The sequence below is a fragment of the Meles meles genome, chromosome 16, assembly GCF_922984935.1.
Source record: "Meles meles chromosome 16, mMelMel3.1 paternal haplotype, whole genome shotgun sequence".
Classification (NCBI taxonomy): domain Eukaryota; kingdom Metazoa; phylum Chordata; class Mammalia; order Carnivora; family Mustelidae; genus Meles; species Meles meles.
Genome location: NC_060081.1, coordinates 54,797,117 through 54,817,826, shown reverse-complemented (window position 1 = coordinate 54,817,826; position 20,710 = coordinate 54,797,117). Strand labels below are relative to the sequence as shown.

The following is a 20,710-nucleotide window of genomic DNA, read 5'->3' as shown; positions in this document are numbered from 1 at the left end:
GAGGTTAGCACAAGGGTAAGCTCTGCGGCCATGGAATTGCTCTGTATCCTGAATACGGTGGTGGTTACCCAAAATGCACATGAGCAGATCAATGTAAACAAAAGCTGGGAATGTTACAAGGTTGAGACACTTGATGTAATAAGCACTGGGTATCATATGTTACTGATGAATCACTAAATTCTAGCCCTGAAACCTTAACTAACTTTAATTTAAATAAAATCTTGAAGGAAAAAAAGGATTGAGTATAAAACACAATGTCATTGCCATTATAAGGCAATGTATAATGATAACTGACGATGACATTATCTAAAATTAAAATGTTAAGGGGTGGGGTAGAAAGACATACATGTGGTGTGGTTTCCATAGTAACAGAGCATTGCATCCCCATCATCCAGAATGGCAAGTCAGTAAATAATGCCTATGGGTGAGAAGTCAAGAAGAGACAATATATGCTCACTCTATGAGATCTGGGTATAAAATCTAGAGAAAAATTATCAATTAAAGGAGTGGAAAATAGTTGCCTCTGGGAGGTGGAAAATAGCGGGAGGTCGGGAGACTCCAGTTTTCATATGTAGAAAGTATAGAACTATTTGCCTGTTGAAGCGTGTGCATGTGTAACCTTAATGAAGGTAAAAACTAACCTAGGTGAGATGATTGATGTTGTAAGAGTTACACAGAAGAGAATGTCTGTACATAGTCTGAGTGTGATAAGCTTGATAGGTAGAAGATCACTGTTCAAAACTCAATTACATTCTTGGATAAGGAAGATGTGGTACATATACACAATGGAGTATTATGCCTCCATCAGAAAGGATGAATACCCAACTTTTGTAGCAACATGGACGGGACTGGAAGAAATTATGCTGAGCGAAATAAGTCAAGCAGAGAGAATCAAGTATCATATGGTCTCACTTATTTGTGGAGCATAACAAATAACATGGAGGACATGGGGAGATGGAGAGGAGAGGGAGTTGAGGGAAACTGGAAGGGGAGATGAACCATGAGAAGGTGGGAGGTTGAGGAACCAGGTGGTGGGTAATAGGGAGGGCACGTACTGCATGGAGCTCTGGGTGTGATGCCAAAACAATGAACACTGTTATGATGTAAATAAACAAATAAACGAATTAAAAAAAAAAAGAACCTCAATTACATTCTTTAACCCACTGAGCCACCCAGGCGCCCCTCAATTACATTCTTATACAGCAGTCCCAAACACATAATAATACTTTTTAAAGATTCTGTACACTAGAAAGTATTAAACATAGCTCTAAGTAGGGATGCATAAGACCCTCATGGGACTAAAAAGCCCTGTAGGGGCGCCTGGGTGGCTCAGTGGGTTAAAGCCTCTGCCTTCGGCTCAGATCATGATCTCAGGGTCCTGGTATCGAGCCCCGCATCGGGTTCTCTACTCAGCGGGGAGCCTGTTTCCCTTCCTTTCTCTCTACCTGCCTCTCTGCCTACTTGTGATCTCTGTCTGTCAAATAAATTAAAAAAAAAATAAAAAAAAAAAAAGCCCTGTAAACTGGTGAGCTGAAAGTCATCAAAGAAAACCTAAAACACCTCATGTCCAAGAGTGGCAAAACTCAGAGTCAGAAAGATTTCGATTTGCCCACATGAATATACAAAGTGAAAGCAATCAAATCATAATTGTAAGAGGGTTTTAATGAAAGTTGACAACATGATTCTAAAATGCATCTGGGCCAAGGAGAGCCATAGCCATTCTCAGCAACAAGACGAGGTGGGAAGTTTTGCCCAAAAGAGGGATTGAAACGTATTATAAAGCTGTTCTCACTGGGACAGAGCAGTCTTTTTTTTTTTTTTTAATACATTTTGCATCAGCAAAACTCTCATTGATGCTCATATATGTTCTTTGGTGGAGCTCTGATGAAATCTTTTTTATGCACATAAAAAATGTGGTTGTCCGTCTTCTTGCTGCTTTGTTGTTAGAGTTCTCTAAATATTCTCTCAGGCATTGCAAACTTCTTCTTAGAAGGCCAGACAGTAAATGCCTTATGGCTGGCTGGCAGCCATCAAGTCTCGGCTGCAATCACTTCTCTCTGACATCTCAGCCTGAAAGAAGCCACCGATTATAAACGTGATTAGTACAAACAGGCAGTTGTCCCTGATCCAAGTCCTTCATTAGATTTCACATGACAATTATTTTCTCCCAGTCGGTAAGCTTTCTTTTCTTTTTATTAACAGTATCTTTTGAAGAATAAAAGTTTTAAAGCTTCATGAAGTCAAGTGGATCAATGTTTCCTTTATAGACTGTTTTTCCCATGTCTTATCTATGAAGTGTCTGCTAACTGAAGACCAAAAAGATTAGTTTTGTTGTTTTTCCCCCCAACAGTTTCTTCTAGAAGCTTTATCATTTCAGATTTTATATTTAGGTATGATCCATCTGATCATATTAATTTGTTCTTAGTATTTTTGTATGTGTTGTTCAGTAATATTGATATTAGGTAATATTATTTTAGGAAGGAGATTATGCTGAGTGAAATAAGTCAAACAGAGAAGGTCAATTATCATATGGTTTCACTTTTTTGTGGAACATAATGAATAGCATGGAGGACATTAAGAGAAGGAAGGGAAAAATGAAGGGGACAGAGAATCAGAGGGAGAGAGGACTATGGACTCCAGGAAGCAAACTGAGGGTTATAGAAGGGAGGAGGGTGGTGGGATGAGTGAGCCCTGTGATGGGTATGAAGGAGGGCACGGATTGCATGGAGCACTGGGTGTTATATGCAAACAATGAATCATGGAACACTACATCAGAAACTAATGATGTATTGTAAGGTGACTAACATAACACAATAAAAAAAGAAAATAATGAATTTTGTGTATAAAGAAATAGTTAAGAGTCTTCTTTTTTTAACATAGGAGTATCTAATTCTTTCATGGCCATTTGTTGAAAAGATGATCCTTTCCACATTGATTGTTTTGGAACCTTTGCCAAAAATCACTTGGCCAAATACGTATTATGTATGGGTCTTTTTCTTTTTCTACGCAAAGGCATATTTTATTTTTAGAATATTTTTAAAGTTTTTATTATTAAAGTTGTCTTACAGTGCTGTATTAGTTTTAAAAGCACAACATAGTAATTTGAAAGTTATATGCAAAAGGCAATGTTCACCACAGTAAGTGTAATCACCCTCTGTCACCACACAACGTTATTCCATAACTGTTGACTGTATTCCCCTGTGTTGTACTCTCATCCCATGACATAGAGGGTGAGGAAGGTTTTTTTTAATGATTTTTTTGTTATATTATGTTAGTCACCATACAGTACATCATTAGTTTTTGATGTAGTGTTCCATGATTCATTGTTTGCATATAACACCTAGTGCTCCATGCAATCCGTGCCCTCTTTAATACCTATCACCAACCTCACCTATCCCCCCACCCACCTCTCCTCAGTTTGATTCCCAGAGTCCATAGTCTCTCATTGTTCGTCTCCCCCTCTGATTCTTCACCCCCTTCATTTTCCCCTTCCTTCTCTTAATGTCCTCCATGCTGTTCCTTAAGTTCCACAAATAAGTGAAACCACCTGATTATTATCTTTCTCTGTTTGACTTATTTCATTTAGCATAAGCTCCTCCAGTTCCATCCATGTTGATGCAAAATTGGGTATTCGTCCTTTCTGATGGCTGAGTAATATTCCATTGTATATATGGACCACATCTTTACCCATTCATCTGCTGAATGGCATCTAAGTTCCTTCCACAGTTTGCCAAAATTCTCAACAAGATCCTAGCTAATATGATCCAGCAGTACATTAAAAGGATTATCCATCGCCACCAGGTGGGATTTGTCCCTGGGACGCAAGGGTGGTTCAACATTTGCATATCAATCAATGTGACAGAACACAGAAGTAAGAGAAGAGACAAAAACCACATAGTCCTCTCAATTGATGCAGAGAAAGCATTTGACAAAATACAGCACCCTTTCCTGTTGAAAACCTTCAGAATATAGGGATAGAGGGAACATTCTTCAATTTCTTAAAAACCATCTGTGAAAAGCCCACAGTGAATATGATTCTCAATGGGGAAAAGCTGAGAGCCTTTACCTTAAGATCAGAAACAGGACAAGATGCCCACTCTCACTACTATTGTTCAACATAGTACTGAAAGTCCTAACAACAGCAATCACTCCATGGTCAAATAGTGTTCAACAAAGCAAGGAAAAAAATCCAATGGAAAAAAGACAGTCTCTTCAATAAATGGTGCTGGGAAAATTGCACGGCCATATACAGAAGAATGAAACTCAGCCATTCTCTTACACCATCAACAAAGATAAACTCTAAAAGGATGAAAGACCCCAGTGTGAGACAGGAATCCATCAAAACCCTAGAGGAAAACATAGGCAGTCACCTCTTCAACATCAGCCACAGCAACTTCTTTCAAGACACATCTCCAAAAGCAAGGGAAACAAGAGCAAAAATAAACTTTTAGGACTTCATCAAGATAAAAAGCTTCTGCACAGCAAAGGAAACAGTCAACAAAAAAAGAGACAAACCACGGAATCGGAGAAGATATTTATAAATGATCCTACAAATAAAGGGCTGGTATCCAAGATCTATAAAGAACTTCTCAAACTCAACCCCCAAAGAACAAATAATCAAGTCAAAAAATGGGCAGAAGTGGGGCATCTGGGTGGCTCAGTGGGTTAAGCCTCTGCCTTTGGCTCAGGTCATGGTCTCGGGGCTCTGGAATCGAGCCCCGTGTTGGGCTCTCTGCTCGGCGGGGAGCCTGCTTCCTTCTCTCTCTCTGCCTGCCTCTCTGCCTACTTGTGATCTCTCTCTGTCAAATGAATAAATAAATTCTTTTTTTTTTAAAAAGATTTTATTTATTTATTTGACAGAGAGAGATCACAAGTAGGGAGAGAGGCAGGCAGAGAGAGAGAGAGAGAGAGAGAGAGAGAGAGAGAGGAGGAAGCAGGCTCCCTGCCCAGCAGAGAGCCCTATGCGGGGCTCGATCCCAGGACTCTGGGATCATGACCTGAGCGAAAGGCAGAGGCTTTAACCCACTGAGCCACCCAGGCGCCCCATGAATAAATAAATTCTTAAAAAAAAATGGGCAGAAGACATGAACAGACACTTCTCCAAAGAAGACATACAAATGGTTAACAGACACATGAAAAAAGGTTCATCATCATTAGCCATCAGGGAGATTCATATCAAAACCACATTGAGGGGTGCGTGGGTGGCTCAGTAAGTTAAAGCCTCTCCCTTTGGCTCAGGTCTTGATCCCAGGGTCCTGGGATCAAGCCCCACATCGGACTCTCTGCTCAGCAAGGAGCCTGCTTCCTCCTCTCTCTCTGCCTGCCTCTCTGCCTACTTGTGATCTCTGTCTGTCAAATAAATAAATAAAATCTCAAAAAAAACCCCACACATTGGGATACTGCCTTACATCAGTTAGAACGGCAAAAACTGACAAGACAAGAAACAACAAATGCTGGAGTGGTTGTGGAGAAAGCAGAACCCTCTTACACTGTTGGTGGGAATTCAAATTGGAACAACCATTTGGAAAACAGTATGGAGCTTCCTCAAAAAAGTTGAAAATAGAGCTACTGTGACCCAACAATATCACTACTGGGTATTTACCCCAAAGATACAGATAGAGTGAAAAGAAGGGCCATATGCACCCAAATGTTCAAGGCAGGGAAGTTTTGACGGAGATAGAGAAGTAGTTCAACGGCAATAAGACCTCCAAAAAGAATTACACATTCATGGAGTGGTCTGCTCTATGGCAAAGGCAGCTGTCTGAGCAGTAAGTTCTGGATAATTTATCTCAATGAGAGAAAAAAAATAAGATCCCTACCATCTCTAACACACACAAGCACAGAGCTCAGAAGAATAAAGCTAGATCAAAGGTACAAATGGAAAGAGCAAAACTTCCTCAAAAAGTAAAAGCTTTTTTTGTATTACAAAAGCTTCCAAAGGATACTAAAACTGTTGCTGCGTGGACCACAGCAGAGGAGCTGGAGGGACGCTCTCATGTGAGCCCACGGACACACAGAGAGAAATGCTTGTTGCAAAGCTGTATTACCCAAACAGCAAACAGAGCTTTCATACCATCCTGAGAAGAATTTCTAAGTTGTAGCATATTCTTATAAGAGAGCTACAGGGTCATGGAAAATTGACAAAATGGAGCTATGTACAGCAACATGAAAAATCCCACAAACTGTGTTGAGCATAAAAGTATGGAAGTTCCAGAAAACTATATACATATAACAGCATTTACATAAAATTTAAAACATGCAAAGTAATACTGCATATTTCTTAAGGACTTATAGTATGTTATAAAATTATAAAATCTAATTTGAGAATAATAAACACTAAATTCACAACGGTGTTTTTAAAAGAAACAGAGGATCATAATGGCAAAATGTTAATATTTTGCAAAATTTGAGCACATACTATGTGTCCAGCCCTCTCAAGATGAGATTGATGGTGCAAATCAGAAAAATTACCCCTTCTCATTGCAGCTCAGCCCCTCTGTCTGAGGTCTGAACTCTCCCACACCCATGATCATCTTTGCCACTAGTTAAAGTCTTCCAATCCTTCGTCAGCTCCATTAGTAAAGTTTAGCATTACTTTTCTTATTTATTCCAAAAATAACTCCTATGAAATTTGACATATGAAACAGTATATGAGGGCACTCTCTGGAGTTTGGAGCTGAAAGCTTTGACCCTCATCCCACCTTCACACCTTGGACCCCACCCAGGATTCCAAGGGACTTTACTAAAAAACCTTCAAACCCCATGCCACTGCAGGATGTATGGGAGCTAGAAGCTTCTGAGATCTCCCTCAGACATTTAGAGAAAACAGCAGTGTTCTCAACCTTTTCTTGAGGCTGTGTGAAATAATGGGCTCACCTTGGACCACTGTGGCCAGCCCACGACCATGACATGACCTCACTCTCTATGTACTAAAGTCTACCTCCAACTCACCTGTTAGAGGTTCTGCCGCCTGCAGATGTACGTGACTATGAAACTCATCACCAGCAGCACCTTGAAGCCCAGAAGGAAAGCCACAAAGATAAGGACAGGCATCTGTGGACCTAAGTACCAATGGGCAGAAGGAGACAGCAAATGGTGCTCTGTGAGTTTAAAGACCTCACTCCACTTACTAGACAAAGGTGACCCAGTAGTTTTGAGCAGTAGAGGTGAGCTTACCTAAGCTTCCCATGGGCTTGTATGTGCCGTGGGCTGCTCTGGACAGTATGAGGTTGGCCTGGATAGGAGGTTGTGCCTCATGCTGCACCTTACAGGTGAGGACCCGCTCAGACTCCTGCCCCGACACATTCACTAAATGCGAGCTTTCCAAGGTGTAGGTCCCATCGCTATTCTGCTTGGATGTAAGTTGCTCGGCTCCCTTGAAGGTATGACAGTTCTCTATCCAGGTGAGATGCACACTCTGTGGATAGAATCTCTGCACGTGGCAGGTAATAGCCACCAAGTCCAAGGAGAATGAAGCCTGGGAAGCTGTCACTGTAGGGGAAACTGACACAGTCCGGAGAAAGCAGACAATTACTATAGGAAGTCCACTGTGGGAGCTCAGGAGCTCATTGAAGGTGGGTCACTTGCCCAGTGCCTGCCCCAGAGGAGGACTCAGGACCTGGTAACAGGTGCATGCTTGAGCAAATGCAGGACTGAGAGTGCATTGAGTGAATGCATGCTTGATGCGTGGATCCATGCACAGGAATGCATGGATAAAAGAATGATGGGATTGAGGAAAGTCATCCAAATCATCTCTCTCTCTCTGTTTTATTTTTCCACTTTCACTAAAAAAAACGCAAAGATAAACATTAAATTCTATTTAAGAACCTACAAGTCAGCTGCCTCATTCTATGACTTGATAATAATAAGATTTGAAGATGCACAGATTCTAAATGGTTATGAGTCCAAGTGACTGAGATTTTACACAGGAAGGAACTAGGGCATGGAGAAGTTTAGCAACTTGCCCAGGGTCACAAGGGGCAAAGCTGGGATTACACCAGATATAGCATATTTTACCATCATTTTCTCAACTTTAAGACTATATGTGTTTGTGATCCTAGCTTCTGAAATTATGATCTAACAACTTCTGTAATTCTTCTCAACTGATTTCCAGCTGTGCAGTAGAGTGTATTCATAATGAGGAAAATATGGAAGGTGTTAGATACTATAAAATGTTATGTATTTCCGTGGAATTCATGTGAACATACAGCATGGTACTGTCTGACCCTAAACCAAGGGCAGAAAGGTCCAGATTGAGGTCTTGCACTAACACCACAGTCAAATGCAAGAGCTTGTTGAGTCACTTTCCCTCTGTCCCCAAAATTCTTAAATTATGCAATTGTCCAAGATCAAATCATGTGTCGTTGGCCTAGTTAAGACATTCCCTGCATTGGTCTTGGGGAGAGAAACTCCTTCTGTTGAGTCATAAAAGGAACAAAGGGCATCTGATCAACCCACCCAGCCTGATAAAATTCTGTCAGTGCTGCTTCATGGGTGGGTAGACTTGGCAGGCCAACACCCCAGAAGGTCTTTATCTGTACTCACCATTTCCCCTTCAGCACATAAGCAGGGATTACTCCCAAGCAAAGGGTGGGGGGACCCTGAGGAGGGAGGATTCAGGCCTCAGAACTGGGGTGATGTCCAGGAAGGATAAGCCAGGATAAGGTACACCCAGGCCAGGGTTATGGGCCATGAAAGATGCTCGAAGGAGGGAGAGGCTCGGATGTCCCTTCTAGCTGCCAGCGAGTTCTCCTGGCTGTGTGGTGTCCAGGCAGTGCTGGGAGGACAGAGACCCAGGCACAGCGAGTGATCACTGCTCCCACACATGGAATGGCGGCACATATAATGCCTCCTTGAATCCTCACAAGACCACATGAGCTAAACACAGAAGGTTACTTGGTATCAGAAAACAACAGGGGTGCCTGGGTGGCTCAGTGGGCTAAGGCCTCTGCATTCGGCTCAGGTCATGATCCCAGGGTCCTGGGATAGAGCCGTGCATCCAGCTCTCTGCTCAGTGGGGAGACTGCTTCCTCCTCTCTCTGCCTGCCTCTCTGCCTACTTGTGATCTCTGTCTGTCAAATAAATAAATAAAATCTTAAAAAAAAAAAAGAAAACAACAAAAATCCACTTAGAAGAAACGCATACAAAACAGGCCCCAATTTCATAGACACTATCAAGGAAGAACAGGTTGCAGTTTCATCCTGAAAAACATTTCAGTGATAAAACTAATTTTTTAAATTTGTATTTTAATTAAATGTAATAAATAACCACAACTATGCACCAACTCTTAGAAGGAATGAGTGTTGGGAGTATAAGAAGGTAGATATAATTTTTCCCAAAACCTTACACGACAGTACCAACAAATCCATATGGTACCTACAGATTCCACATTCGCAGCACCATCATTAAAAGGTAATGGAAAAATTATTTGAAAGCTTTTGAATATTCTATCAATTTTCACCAGGACCTCTTTAAATCCGAGTGTCCTCTTTTGAAGTGCCCACGGAATCACGAGCATCGTGAATCTTTTTCTTCTTTTTCTACCTTGAAGCACTCAGAGGCTTCGCCTGTAATCCCAGCAGTTCCCCTGTATCACCAGCATCAACTTCTTGCAACACAACTTTGGCAAGATCTCTGATTTCACTTTGCAATGGATGCAGATTCTTCCTCACAGTGTGGTCTCTCGCTAGCCACACTTCAATCAAGGCCATGCTGTTCAAGAGCAGAGGGTTTCTGAGCTCCACTCCACCTCCCCCGCACTGCCTGATCTCAGAGCAGCTGTGCTGGGACGTGCCTCTCCCTCCTGCAACTCCTGCAACACTTCCCAGACCCGCTGCCTTGGGATTTCTCCATAACCATCAAATGCCACCCAGACAGTGTGGGCACATTCCCAGCTCCCTTATCCCACCCAGGGGTAGTCTACCTAGTTCTGAGGATGAGCATCCTGAGGAGTCTACCTAAATCCTGAGGTGGTCCCAGTGGTGCCGAGCCTCAGTTGTCCACTGGGGCACACATTCAATAACTCACCCTTTCTTGGGTGTCCTGCTTTCCCTGTCCAACGTTCTCCATCCCTTTTCCCAACCTCCCTACCTCTGTGGATTGTTTCCCAAACACATGCACCCAGTCCTGGTTTGAGGCTCTGCTTTCAGGGGAACCCAGACAGAGACATCCACAGGGGCATTTCTGTGATGGGAAACCCAGCAGAGATGCAGGGATATTAAGCAGGAAAGGGTTTGAGTGGAGTTAATTTTATAAGTAATTAATTCATTTGTGAATATTTGTATTTTCTATGATTTTTGCTTTTCTATGTGCTTGTCCCAACTCCAGAAAATTATATAATAAATGATCAGATACGGGGGACCCCCTGAATGATCATTTTCCTGCTTTATACTCAAAGACACTGAAGCAGGTGATCCCACGATGGTAAAAAAGCAGCTAGAAGCCTGAATTCATATAAAAGCTCTCTCACTCACCAGCTTTACAACCCGGGGCAGAATACCTCTTCAAATCTCAGTTTCCTTGTGTAAATCACCAGTGGGACAAACAGTATAGGTGAGTGGCACACATTTAATAAGTCAACTCACACGTGTGTGTTTTACTGACTATGTGCTAAGCTCATTTGAGGTGTTAATACCAGTATTTTTATTCATGTGACACGATGCCTTTATTGCCATGATAATAGAAAAAAATATTGAGGAAACTATTTTATAGACTTTAAGGTCCTATACATATTTAAGGAATTAATTTTCCTGCTGTGCAACCTTGGACCACTCACTTGCCTTCTCTGGGCTTTAGAGTTGTCATAAACAATGGGATGATTGCTATAATTCCTTCTAGGCATGATACATATGACCTCACTGAATTTACAGGCCTGTCAAGCATTCGTCCAGGCCAGGGAAATCAAGCACAACAAAAATATCAGATTAAAAAAAAAAAGATTTTGACATGCTCTTCATATAAAACAATAATAAAAACACAAAATTCCCAGAAGATACTGTTCCCCATTTTACAGGTGAGGAAACTGAGTCCAGAGAGGTGATGTGGATAGGACAAACAAGAATGAGTAGCTACAGAGCAACTGCCACCCGAGTGGTTAGCACGAACAAGGCCTGCATTATGTACTTGGCAGTTCTTAGTTCACTGAATTCTTGCCACAACCAAGTGAGAGCTGTACCATTTTCAGAGGAGGCAACTGAGGCAGAGACACGCACAGCCCAGCTCTGGGCTGACCCACCTGAACAGGGAAAATGTCCTTACCAAGGAGGTACTGGTCCAGGCTGATGTTTTTCTGGAACACCAGCATGGACTTGTGATTGACGTAGCACTGGACCACGGAGAGCACGTCGTCAGCCAGCAGTGGGACGAGCACTCTGCTGGTCACGTTGTACGTGTCTCCGCTGGCGTGGACGTGGGTCTGCTGCTTGGGGAGCTCTTGGTTCTTTTTCAACCAGGTCACAGTCACGTGACGTGAGGGGAGGCCGGAGGACATGTAGGTCAGCTGGATGCTCCTGCCCGGCTCTGATCGCTGGAGGGGGCCTTGCAAGGAGGAAGGGTGGATGCTCCGGCCTGCAGGGAGAGAGCCCTCCCGTGAGAGGCAGGGAGGTGCCCAGATGCCGGGGGCTCCCTGAGCATCCCCATGGCTTCCTCCCCTGTAAGGTGTAAAGGTTACTTCTGATGGGAGTTGGATTCTGAAGCCGACATCAGCGGCCAGGCAAAGACAATATGGTCATTGCTGACTCCCGGCCAATACCCACATTGCCAGACTCTGCTGTCCAGCTCTGACTCACCAGGTTATCATTGCAACCCTAGGAGGTGGGGACGCTTACTATCTCCATTTCACAGATGAAGACCCCGAGGCCCAGATCAGGCTAGGTAGTCAGTCAGTGGCAGAGCTGCAGTTCTTAGTCAGACAGTCTGGCCCCAGGGTCTGTGTCTGCAGTCTTGGCTCAGGTCTGTCCTCCATACCCAGAAAGGGAACATCTCCCCCACACTCTAGCCCAGGTCATATAAAAAAGCAGGTGGCCCAGAGACGAGGTTAGGAGCACGGGCTTTGGGGTCACCCTCAACCGGAGTTTGCATTCCTGGCCCCTTCCCTGGCTGAGCCCGAGCAACCTAGCTCTCTGTGACCCAGCTTCCCCATCTGCAAAGTGGGGATGATTCTTAATTCTGAGTTAATAAACAAAGTAAAGGAACTAGAGTAGAATATAGTAACCCATAATGACTGACCCCATAATGACCCTCCATAAATGATCTGCCGACCCCATAATGATCCCCTCCATAAATGATCTGCCGACCCCATAATGATCCCCTCCATAAATGATCTGCCGCCATCCTATACTCACAATGACCATCTGAGAAATTGTTGTTAATTGTATTTCTGATGTTAGAGAAAGAAACGGCTCAGAGAGGGTTAGTAATATGCCCACGGGCCTCACAGCAAACAGAACCCACGTTCTAAACCAAGGGTTGTGACTTCAGGTCAAGGGCTCTCTTTCTGTTACATCACGGCTGCCTTTACTTTTCTACAGTTGGTCCCCTAATGATAGTGAACTTTAGTTCATTTCTTCCTTCAGCCCAGCTTTGGATTGTGTACTCCGGAGACTGCGAACAGCCATGGCCCAGTGCCCTTTGTGTGCCCCCTTGTTCGGTTCCCAAGCAGGAGTCAAGGAAAAGAATGTGCCACGAGGCAGGTGCCACAGTTGTTAGGACAGAGATGCAGAACTGATCCCAGGACAGGCAGCGCCTTGCCTGAAGGCACAGATGGCTGGTGGCAGCCCTGGGATGGGACACCCCCCAGCTTAGCTCCAGAGTCTGGCCACCTGCAAACACAAATTCCAGAGTCTGCTTCAGAGGAGTGAGGATCCCATTGCAGAGGAGATGGGCAAGCAGACAGAGCCCAGCAGCAGGAGGCCCCAGGGGCCTAAGTGCCACTTTGGGGACTGAACCATGTGCACAGCGGGGCCATTCAGGAAGAAGGCAATCCCAGAAATAGAGGGTGTAAGACTGAGATTCGAGAGGAGACGTGAGATCAGACCGAGGTCTGTATTCTCCAGAAGGAGGGGGGGAGAAATATACAAAAGAGCACATAGAATTTCTGGACAGACCTCCAGCCTTCTGACCCCAGCTCAGACCTCTGAGACGTCTGGGCCCTGGGCTGCCCGTCCTGTCATATGTCAGCGGAGGCATGCGAGCATGCCTGGGACACCGTAAGTGCCCTGCAGGTGTCAGCCCAAGGCCAGAGGAGGCCCGAGGTGAGGATGCTGAAGAAGAAGCGGTCTGTGGGCTAGACTGGGGAGGTCTAACTACGAAGATCCGCTCACCCAAAACAGAAGGGGCCCCGAACGCCCGAAAAGGAAGGAAGATGAGACAACGAGGAAAGAGCTCGCAGTGAGTCAGCAAAGAAGAGAGTCAGAAAGAATAAAGACACCGTTTCGGAAGAGAAAAGGGTAGTTTGAAGTTTTCCATCCCGATCCGTGTATCCCTCTGGTGGAACGGTTCTCTTATTTCTGCTGGACAACAAACAAAAAGGAACCCGATAAACTGAATGGCCAGTGGGATCATTCCCCCACGAATTCTTAGAGCAGGCAGATCAAGGCCCGATCTGCGGGCGGGGGGGGATGGGATGCAGGGTGCTGTTTCGCCAGCCGCGCCTCCATCCACCCTTCGCGGGGAGCAGCGTGGGCGCCAACACCCACAGGCAGACGCGGCAGCTCACACCTGCTGGAGCGAGCGGTCTTTCCCCACTTCGTGTGGCCCCGGAGAGCTGTCAGTCCGCGCTGGGCTCACCCAGGTCTGGCCAATCACAATACTCTCTTTTCTGCCCATCCAACATCCCTCCCCTCGCCCCGCCCGCCAGTCACTCGGTCTCCCAAGGGGGTCCAGGCTGGATCCAGAAAAACCATCAGCGCTCCTGGGTCTGAACCGCTAGCAGGCAGCTCCCCCTAGTGGCCAAAGTCATGTGCGGCCGAAAAGGGCGAAAGATGGGAGAAGGAGAGGAGGATTAGGAAGGATGGGGAGGAGGGAGGGTAGAAGGAGGAATATGAGGAGGGGATTGGAGGAGAGAAAAAGGACGGAGAGAGAGACAGAGAATACTGAATAGTAGAGAGGAGAATCTTGCTCCAGCACCCACTCCGTTTCCCACTTAAGGGAGTTAAGAATTCTGGCCTCTCTTTAAAACTTACTCCCAGAGGGGTGCCTGGGTGGCTGTGGGTGAAGTATCTGCCTTTGGCCCAGGGCAGGATCCCAAGGTCCTGGATCGAGTCCCTTATTGGGCTCCCTGTCAGTGGGGAGTCCGCTTCTCCCTTTTTCTCTGCCTCTTCCCTGGCTTGTGTGTCCTCTCGCTCTTGCTCACTCTCTCTCTCAAATAAATAAAAATCTTTAAAAATAAAATGAAATTGACTCCCAGAAACTTCCAGCGGAACCAGTCTTGATTAAAAGCTTTCCTGGAAGAGACTTTGGTACCCAGCCGCTCATAATCTCTGCCATTTCCTGCAGTCAGGTGTTAAGGCAGAGAACTTTCTACCTGAGGAGCACATGGAGTTGGGAAAGGGAAGTCCTGTTCCTTCTTCTTGGTGAGGGTGTGGGGGAGGGAGGGAATTTAGGGGTGAATGGCTCAGAGTTTTATCACCAGCCCGGGGCACCCTCCCCTCCTTCACCTTCATCCAGTGCTGCCCTGAGTCTCTGACCTACTACTGCCTACACCTGCAGGTTGATGGTTGGTGTCCTTATGCCTGACCCTCCAAGCCATGCTGCCCACAGGGCCCCAGCAAGAGACCACACCCACCTTTCCCTGACCTTGACCCCTGGGCCCGCAGGGTGATGTTGGCCTGGACTGGGGGCTGCTCATCCTGGACCACCCAGCAGGCAAACTCGCTCCCCTCCAGCGTGGCCTCTGCCTGCCAGGTGTGCTCCAGAGAATAGGTCCCATCTGTGTTTCTCGTGACCTGCGGGGACTCCACCGTCTGCACCTTGTGTCTGTTCTCCATCCAGGTGAGACGCAGGTGGGAGGGGTAGAAGTGGCTCGCGTGGCAGGTGAGATTCACTCTCTGATGCACGTGGATGTGTATCCCCGAGGTCTTGGTGGTGATCTTCAGGGTGGGGACAACTAGAACAACGAGAAGCATCTGTTAAGTTACCCCTGCCTGCCCAGCCTGTTCCTACTCCCAGGGTCCTGCTGCAAGACCTCTCACATTCTCATTGGTTACGTTTTTTTGTTTGTTTGTTTTTGTTTTTTAGAAATAATGTTTTCTTGTATCGTCAATATAAGACAAAGTGAAATGTTAATGTTCATTAAATACAGGTAGAGGGGGCACCTGGGTGGCTTAGTGGGTTAAGCCTCTGCCTTTGGCTCTGGTCTTGATCTCAGGGACCTGGGATCCAACCCTGCATCGGAGTCTCTGCTCGGTGGGGAGCCTGCTTCCTCCTCTCTCTCTGCCTCCCTCTCTGCCTACCTTGTCTCTGTCAAATAAATAAAATCTTTAAAATAAATAAATAAATAAATAAAATACGGGTAGGGTTACCTAGGGGTCTGGTATATTTGTCTTGCATGTTTGAAATATTTCATCTCATGAAATATAATTTTAAGAACGACTAAAATAGGATACTCACACGGACAGGGATTTCATTTTATTGCTGTATCCCCAGCCCCTAGAACAGTGCCTGGCACATGGTAGCTATTCATTACTGGCTGAATGAATAAGACATTTTTCTAATTTAAAAATAATAACAATGATATTAATAGAGCAAAGATGTTTGGAAAATGGAAGATTGCAGCCAGATCATAAGATAATAGAAGATAATAAGGATGATAAGTGGAAGATTGGGGCCAAACATTTGTAAACAATTTACTGGGGGCCAGGCATTGTTCTAGGTGCTTAAAACATTTAATACTCACCTGAAACCTACAAGGTGGTTTTATCTCTATTCACATTCTAAGAGGGGGTCTGAGGCACAGAGAGGTTAAGTAACTCACCCAAGGTCACCCATGTAGAGTGGTGTGGCCAGGATTCAGCCCCCATGGTCAGCCTGTAAAACCTATGCCTTTCCTGGCCACACTGTGTGGTCAGCTATGGCAATGAGGAATTCCGGGCTCCATGTTGTGAACTGGGGCTCTGGGCAGAAGACTCTAAAAGCCAGTGTTCTTGGGAAAATGACATCCCCCCAGCACACACACACATACACACACCTACTGCCCACCCACCTTGGAGCACTTGGGACAGGTTCATGGTCTTCCGCAGGGGCTCTTCAAGCTCTCTGTGGGTGACCTCGCAGGTGATCCCCAATAAGATATCTTGGCGGGCCAGTGTCACCCACACCTTGCTGGTGACGGAATAGTTGCCTTTGTCGTTAGTCACCAGGTGCTGAGCTGAGGCTGGGTGCTCGTCTCTGCCCTTCATCCAGGTGACATTGAAGTCCCAGGAGCTGAAGGGGCCAGCAGTACAGTTGAAAGGCGCTGGATTTCCAGGGGTTTTCCTCTGAGATGGGCCCATCAGAGAGATGAAGGGCTTTCCAGCTGTGAAAGAGAGCTTGTGACCACGCAGGACAGGACACGTCCCACACTCAACAGCATGTTAGGGCTGTCCGTGGCACTTCAGGTCTTGTGGGCTGTCTGGTTCCAGGCTTGGGAGCGTAAAACAGATGATAAGTAAACAAGCAAATTTATCATTAAAACTGGGGCTCAACTTCAGGGACACCAGAAGTGCAGAGGTAAAGAAAAAAAAAATGTCAGAAGGCTGTCTAGAAGAGAATGGAGGAGGCTTCCTGGAGGAGATGACATTTTGAGACTGAGGGACGGAGAGGAGCCAGCCATGAGAAGGGGCAAAGGAAGAACATTCTAGAAAGTGGGACAAGCAGGTGAGGATACGTTGGGAGTAAGGGCTTGGTGGGCTTGAGAGGCTGAGAGACCTATAGGACCCCAGCCTCATGGACAAAGAGGTCCATTGAGAAGAGCCTGTGGTACAGCGTGATGCCCCTGACTCTGTTCTGAGCATGATGGGAGGCCACTGGAGATTGTGAACACAAGGGCAGGTGGCCTCGTGGACGTGGTTTAGAAGGAAACTGGTTCCCGTGTGGGGGATGGAAAGGAGGGTGACGGGATGGGAGCTGAGACACCAGCAAGGAGGCAGTGTAGGCTTGCCTGGCCCAGGATGGAGAGACCCATGAGGCAGGTATGTCTAGCAGCACTTGGTGACAGGCTGAAGAGATGTGGGGGACACAACGGCTCATAGGAAAATGTCTCCTAGGCTTTCCTCTTGGACATCTACGTGGATGGTCCTGTTTTGGGGGAGAAGTGTGGTAAAGACTCAAGATTTCCCTCTTGGACATCAGTGTGAAGTCGAGAGCTACTGTGGATAGGGATGTTTGGGTCTCCTAATCAGATCTTCCGATTGGGCATCCATCTACCCTCTGCTTGCTCACCTCTGGGGATGGGGAGTTCTCTCCCCCTGAGGCAGCTTTGCCCACCCTCTTCTAGCCTATCCTCTGTGTCCTCCAGTCGTCCCAGGACAACTGCAGGGTAGATGCCCCTCCCCTCAAATTGTTCTGAACACCCAAGAAACTGATTAGAAGGTTTAGAGAACGAAGCTGCATGCCTACAAAGCAGAAAAGTGACCCGTGGAAGATGGAATTCACCGCACAAGAGGAGATGAAGACAGAGAAATTTAGTGACTTGTACAGGATCACCCGGCCTGTCGGGAGCTCAAGAAGGATGTGAAGCAGGTCTGTCCACCTGAGAGTCCTGTACTCTTCCCACGAGCCCAAGGCACCGTCACTCGAGGTCCTCTACCTCTGTGTCTCTGGTCCTCTCGGACCTAGAGCAACCAGCCACTCAGACCAGAGCTAACATCAGGGAGACTGGGTGAGAGGTGGGCTCCTTCCCACTCCCTGCCCTTCCCCAGTCTCTTGCCCTCGAGTCCTCCTGAATCCCATCACCTTCGTTTCCACACAAGGTCCGCAGTGAAGAAGGGACACAACTAGCACCCTTCCAGGTGGGCAGAGGGCTCACCCAGGACTTACCTGTGAGTCCCAGCAGAAGGGTGGGGAGGAGGGAGCCCAGGATCTGGCCACGTGTAGCAGCCATGGTGAGGAGGCTCAGTGTCCCTGATCCACACTGGGCACCCACTTTGGAGGAGGCTCCGCTGGAACCCAGGAGCCACAGCTGGGTTTCCCAGCAGCCCATGCGCTTCCTGGACACATGCCCACTTGGGGCCTGGAGCAGTGGCTTGAGTCATAGGGAGAGAAGTGGTCCCTGTGGCCCAGGCTTCTTTCCAAACCCCAAACCCTCAGGCCTGGGGTCTGTGGCTGGGGAGGTGTCTGCTGCCCGTAGCCTGGATGCCAACTATCCCTTAGGCCCCACGACGGGAGAGTGAGAAAGTGTTGGCTCCACCTGAGCTTGGAGCCACAAAGCTCCTGCGATGGGCTGAGTCTCCTCCATGCTGAACAAATGTGAGGGACAGCCTGCTCTTGTCCAGGCCATGGTGGCTCCAGGGCCTGCAGAGCAGGTTGGATGCCACCCGGAAAGGACTGGTGAAGCGAGCTGGGACATACATGAGCAGATAAAACAAAGAAGGGTCACTGACGTGGATACCCAGCCCCCGCCCGCTGCTTCACTAGGCTGACACAGTGTGACTTGGACTCTCTGGGTGCCCAGAATTGCCTAGGAAGCTCCAGGCTGGGGAAAGCCCAATGTTAAATACAGCTGCCAACACCCAGGCCTCTCCCCCTTGGTCGCTCCCCATCCCCTTTCGCTACTAGATTTGGCTTCCCCGTAGCTAGTCCTCATGTGCATGCTTATTCCTTCTTGATCCCTTTCCCCCACAAGGAATGATTGGCCATGAGGATTCCTGTCTTTGGTTCATTGCTGCAACCCACACCGCGCACTGTGCTGAGCACATAGTAGGTCTTCAATAATAATGAGTGGGACCAGGTAGGTTCTCAGGGCTAATAAAAAGCAACCAAGTCTGTCTGGGCCCCCAGCCATCCCTCTTCCCCCATGTTCTCTGTTAACCCACCCAGCTGAGGACCAACCCATTAGCCTGAGGGGGACTGCTCTGGAATCTCTTCCCTTGTCACCTCAGCCAAGCAGGCCCCCGCAAATACCTCTTAGGGATAGGGGTGCCTGTAGGAAGAGGAAGTCAGCTCTTCCCCTCCAGGTTTCTCGTGAGGCAGACAGTGGACTTGCCGCACTAGCAGGAGAAAAGGGAACTGAAGAGAGAGAAGGTGGTGGAGGTGTGGTCTGGACTTCCCCCGCATGATGTGGCTGGGGGCTAGGTCCTCAGAGAGCCCCCAGGAAGGAAGATGGGCAAGTTTAGAGCAAGCTGTCAGCAGCCCCCTCAAGAAGGTTCCAGAAGCAAGAGGTTGCGGCACGGACTCTGGGGGCAGAGCCACAGAGCTGGATCAGACTGTGCATGGGAGAGCTATGCCATGGGCACCCCTGCACCACACACATGCATGCCCCCAGGCATGCCCACACACAGGTGCACGCCTATAGGGCCCTTGGAAGGACTCACCTGGGACCCGATTCAGGGACAGGAGGAGGAACCACTCCTGGATCCCGATCTCACAGCAGAGACACGGGGGCAGCCCTGACCACGGTGAGGGGAGGAGCAATGTTGGCCTCACGCCGGGTGTGACGGTGGTATCTGGAAACAGATCTGGTGGGTCTGGGCTTTAAACAGGGCCTGACACAGAAGAGCTTTTTCATAAAAGTTTGATAAAGTGATTCATCCGTGGCCATCCATTTGTTTAACTATCCTAGAGCATCTTCTGGCAAGTGTCCAGAAGCATGGACTCTGCCTAAGAGACAGAGAGGCAGGAAGAAGGAATGTGACAGAGGCGGGTTGGAAACTGGGCTCAGAGACAAAACCAGTGTGGGCCGGGCCCCCTGCCCTGCCAGGTTCAAAGTCATTGCACCAGTCACAGGACCTTGGTCAAACCCAAGCCTCGATTTCCTAATACGGAGCAAGACGCTAATGATATCAGCCTGGGACTGAGTTGTGTGCATGGAATGTCTAAAGTCCCAAGCACAAAATAAAAGCTAAATAAATGTGAGTTTCCATCCTGAGAAACGTGAGCCCATCTCAATACCTCTCAGATTTCTTCTACCTGTTATCTCCTTGTACTCATCTTTCCACTCTTTGCTCCTCTCTCTCCATAGAAATACAGTGGGAGCCACAGGGAGCTTTAGATGTCCAGTATCCATGCGGGAAAAGTAAAAAGAAAGATGAAATTAATCTTAACTAACATATTTTAACCCAACATCTGAAATCATACCATTTCATAAAGAAGATGTGGTATATATACACAATGGAATACTATGCAGCCATCAAAAGAAATGAAATCTTGCCATTTGCGACGACGTGGATGGAACTAGAGCGTATCATGCTTAGTGAAATAAGTCAATCGGAGAAAGACAACTATCATATGATCTCCCTGATATGAGGACATGGAGAAGCAACATGGGGGGGTAGGGGGATAGGAGAAGAATAAATGAAACAAGATGGAATTGGGAGGGAGACAAACCATAAATGACTCTTAATCTCACAAAACAAACTGGGGGTTGCTGGGGGGAGGTGGGATTGGGAGAGGGGGAGCGGGCTATGGACATTGGGGAGGGGAGGCGAACCATAAGAGACTGTGGACTCTGAGAAACAACCTGAGGGTTTAGGAGGATCAGGGGTGGGAGGTTGGGGGAACAGGTGGTGGGTAATGGGGA

At 46.9% G+C, this 20,710-nt stretch overlaps 1 protein-coding gene across 1 annotated transcript; it reads right to left on the bottom strand.

Annotated features, from left to right (window-relative positions):
• Window positions 1–6,954: 6,954 nt before the first annotated feature.
• Window positions 6,955–18,076, bottom strand: LOC123926615 (signal-regulatory protein beta-1-like). The gene is made up of 6 exons (XM_045980559.1): window positions 18,013–18,076; window positions 16,199–16,510; window positions 14,783–15,103; window positions 11,257–11,565; window positions 7,177–7,491; window positions 6,955–7,061 (listed from the first exon to the last, which is right to left on the bottom strand). The coding sequence occupies exons 1-6, from the start codon at window positions 18,074–18,076 to the stop codon at window positions 6,955–6,957; spliced, it is 1,428 nt and encodes a 475-aa protein (XP_045836515.1).
• Between the last annotated feature and the right edge of the window lie 2,634 nt (window positions 18,077–20,710).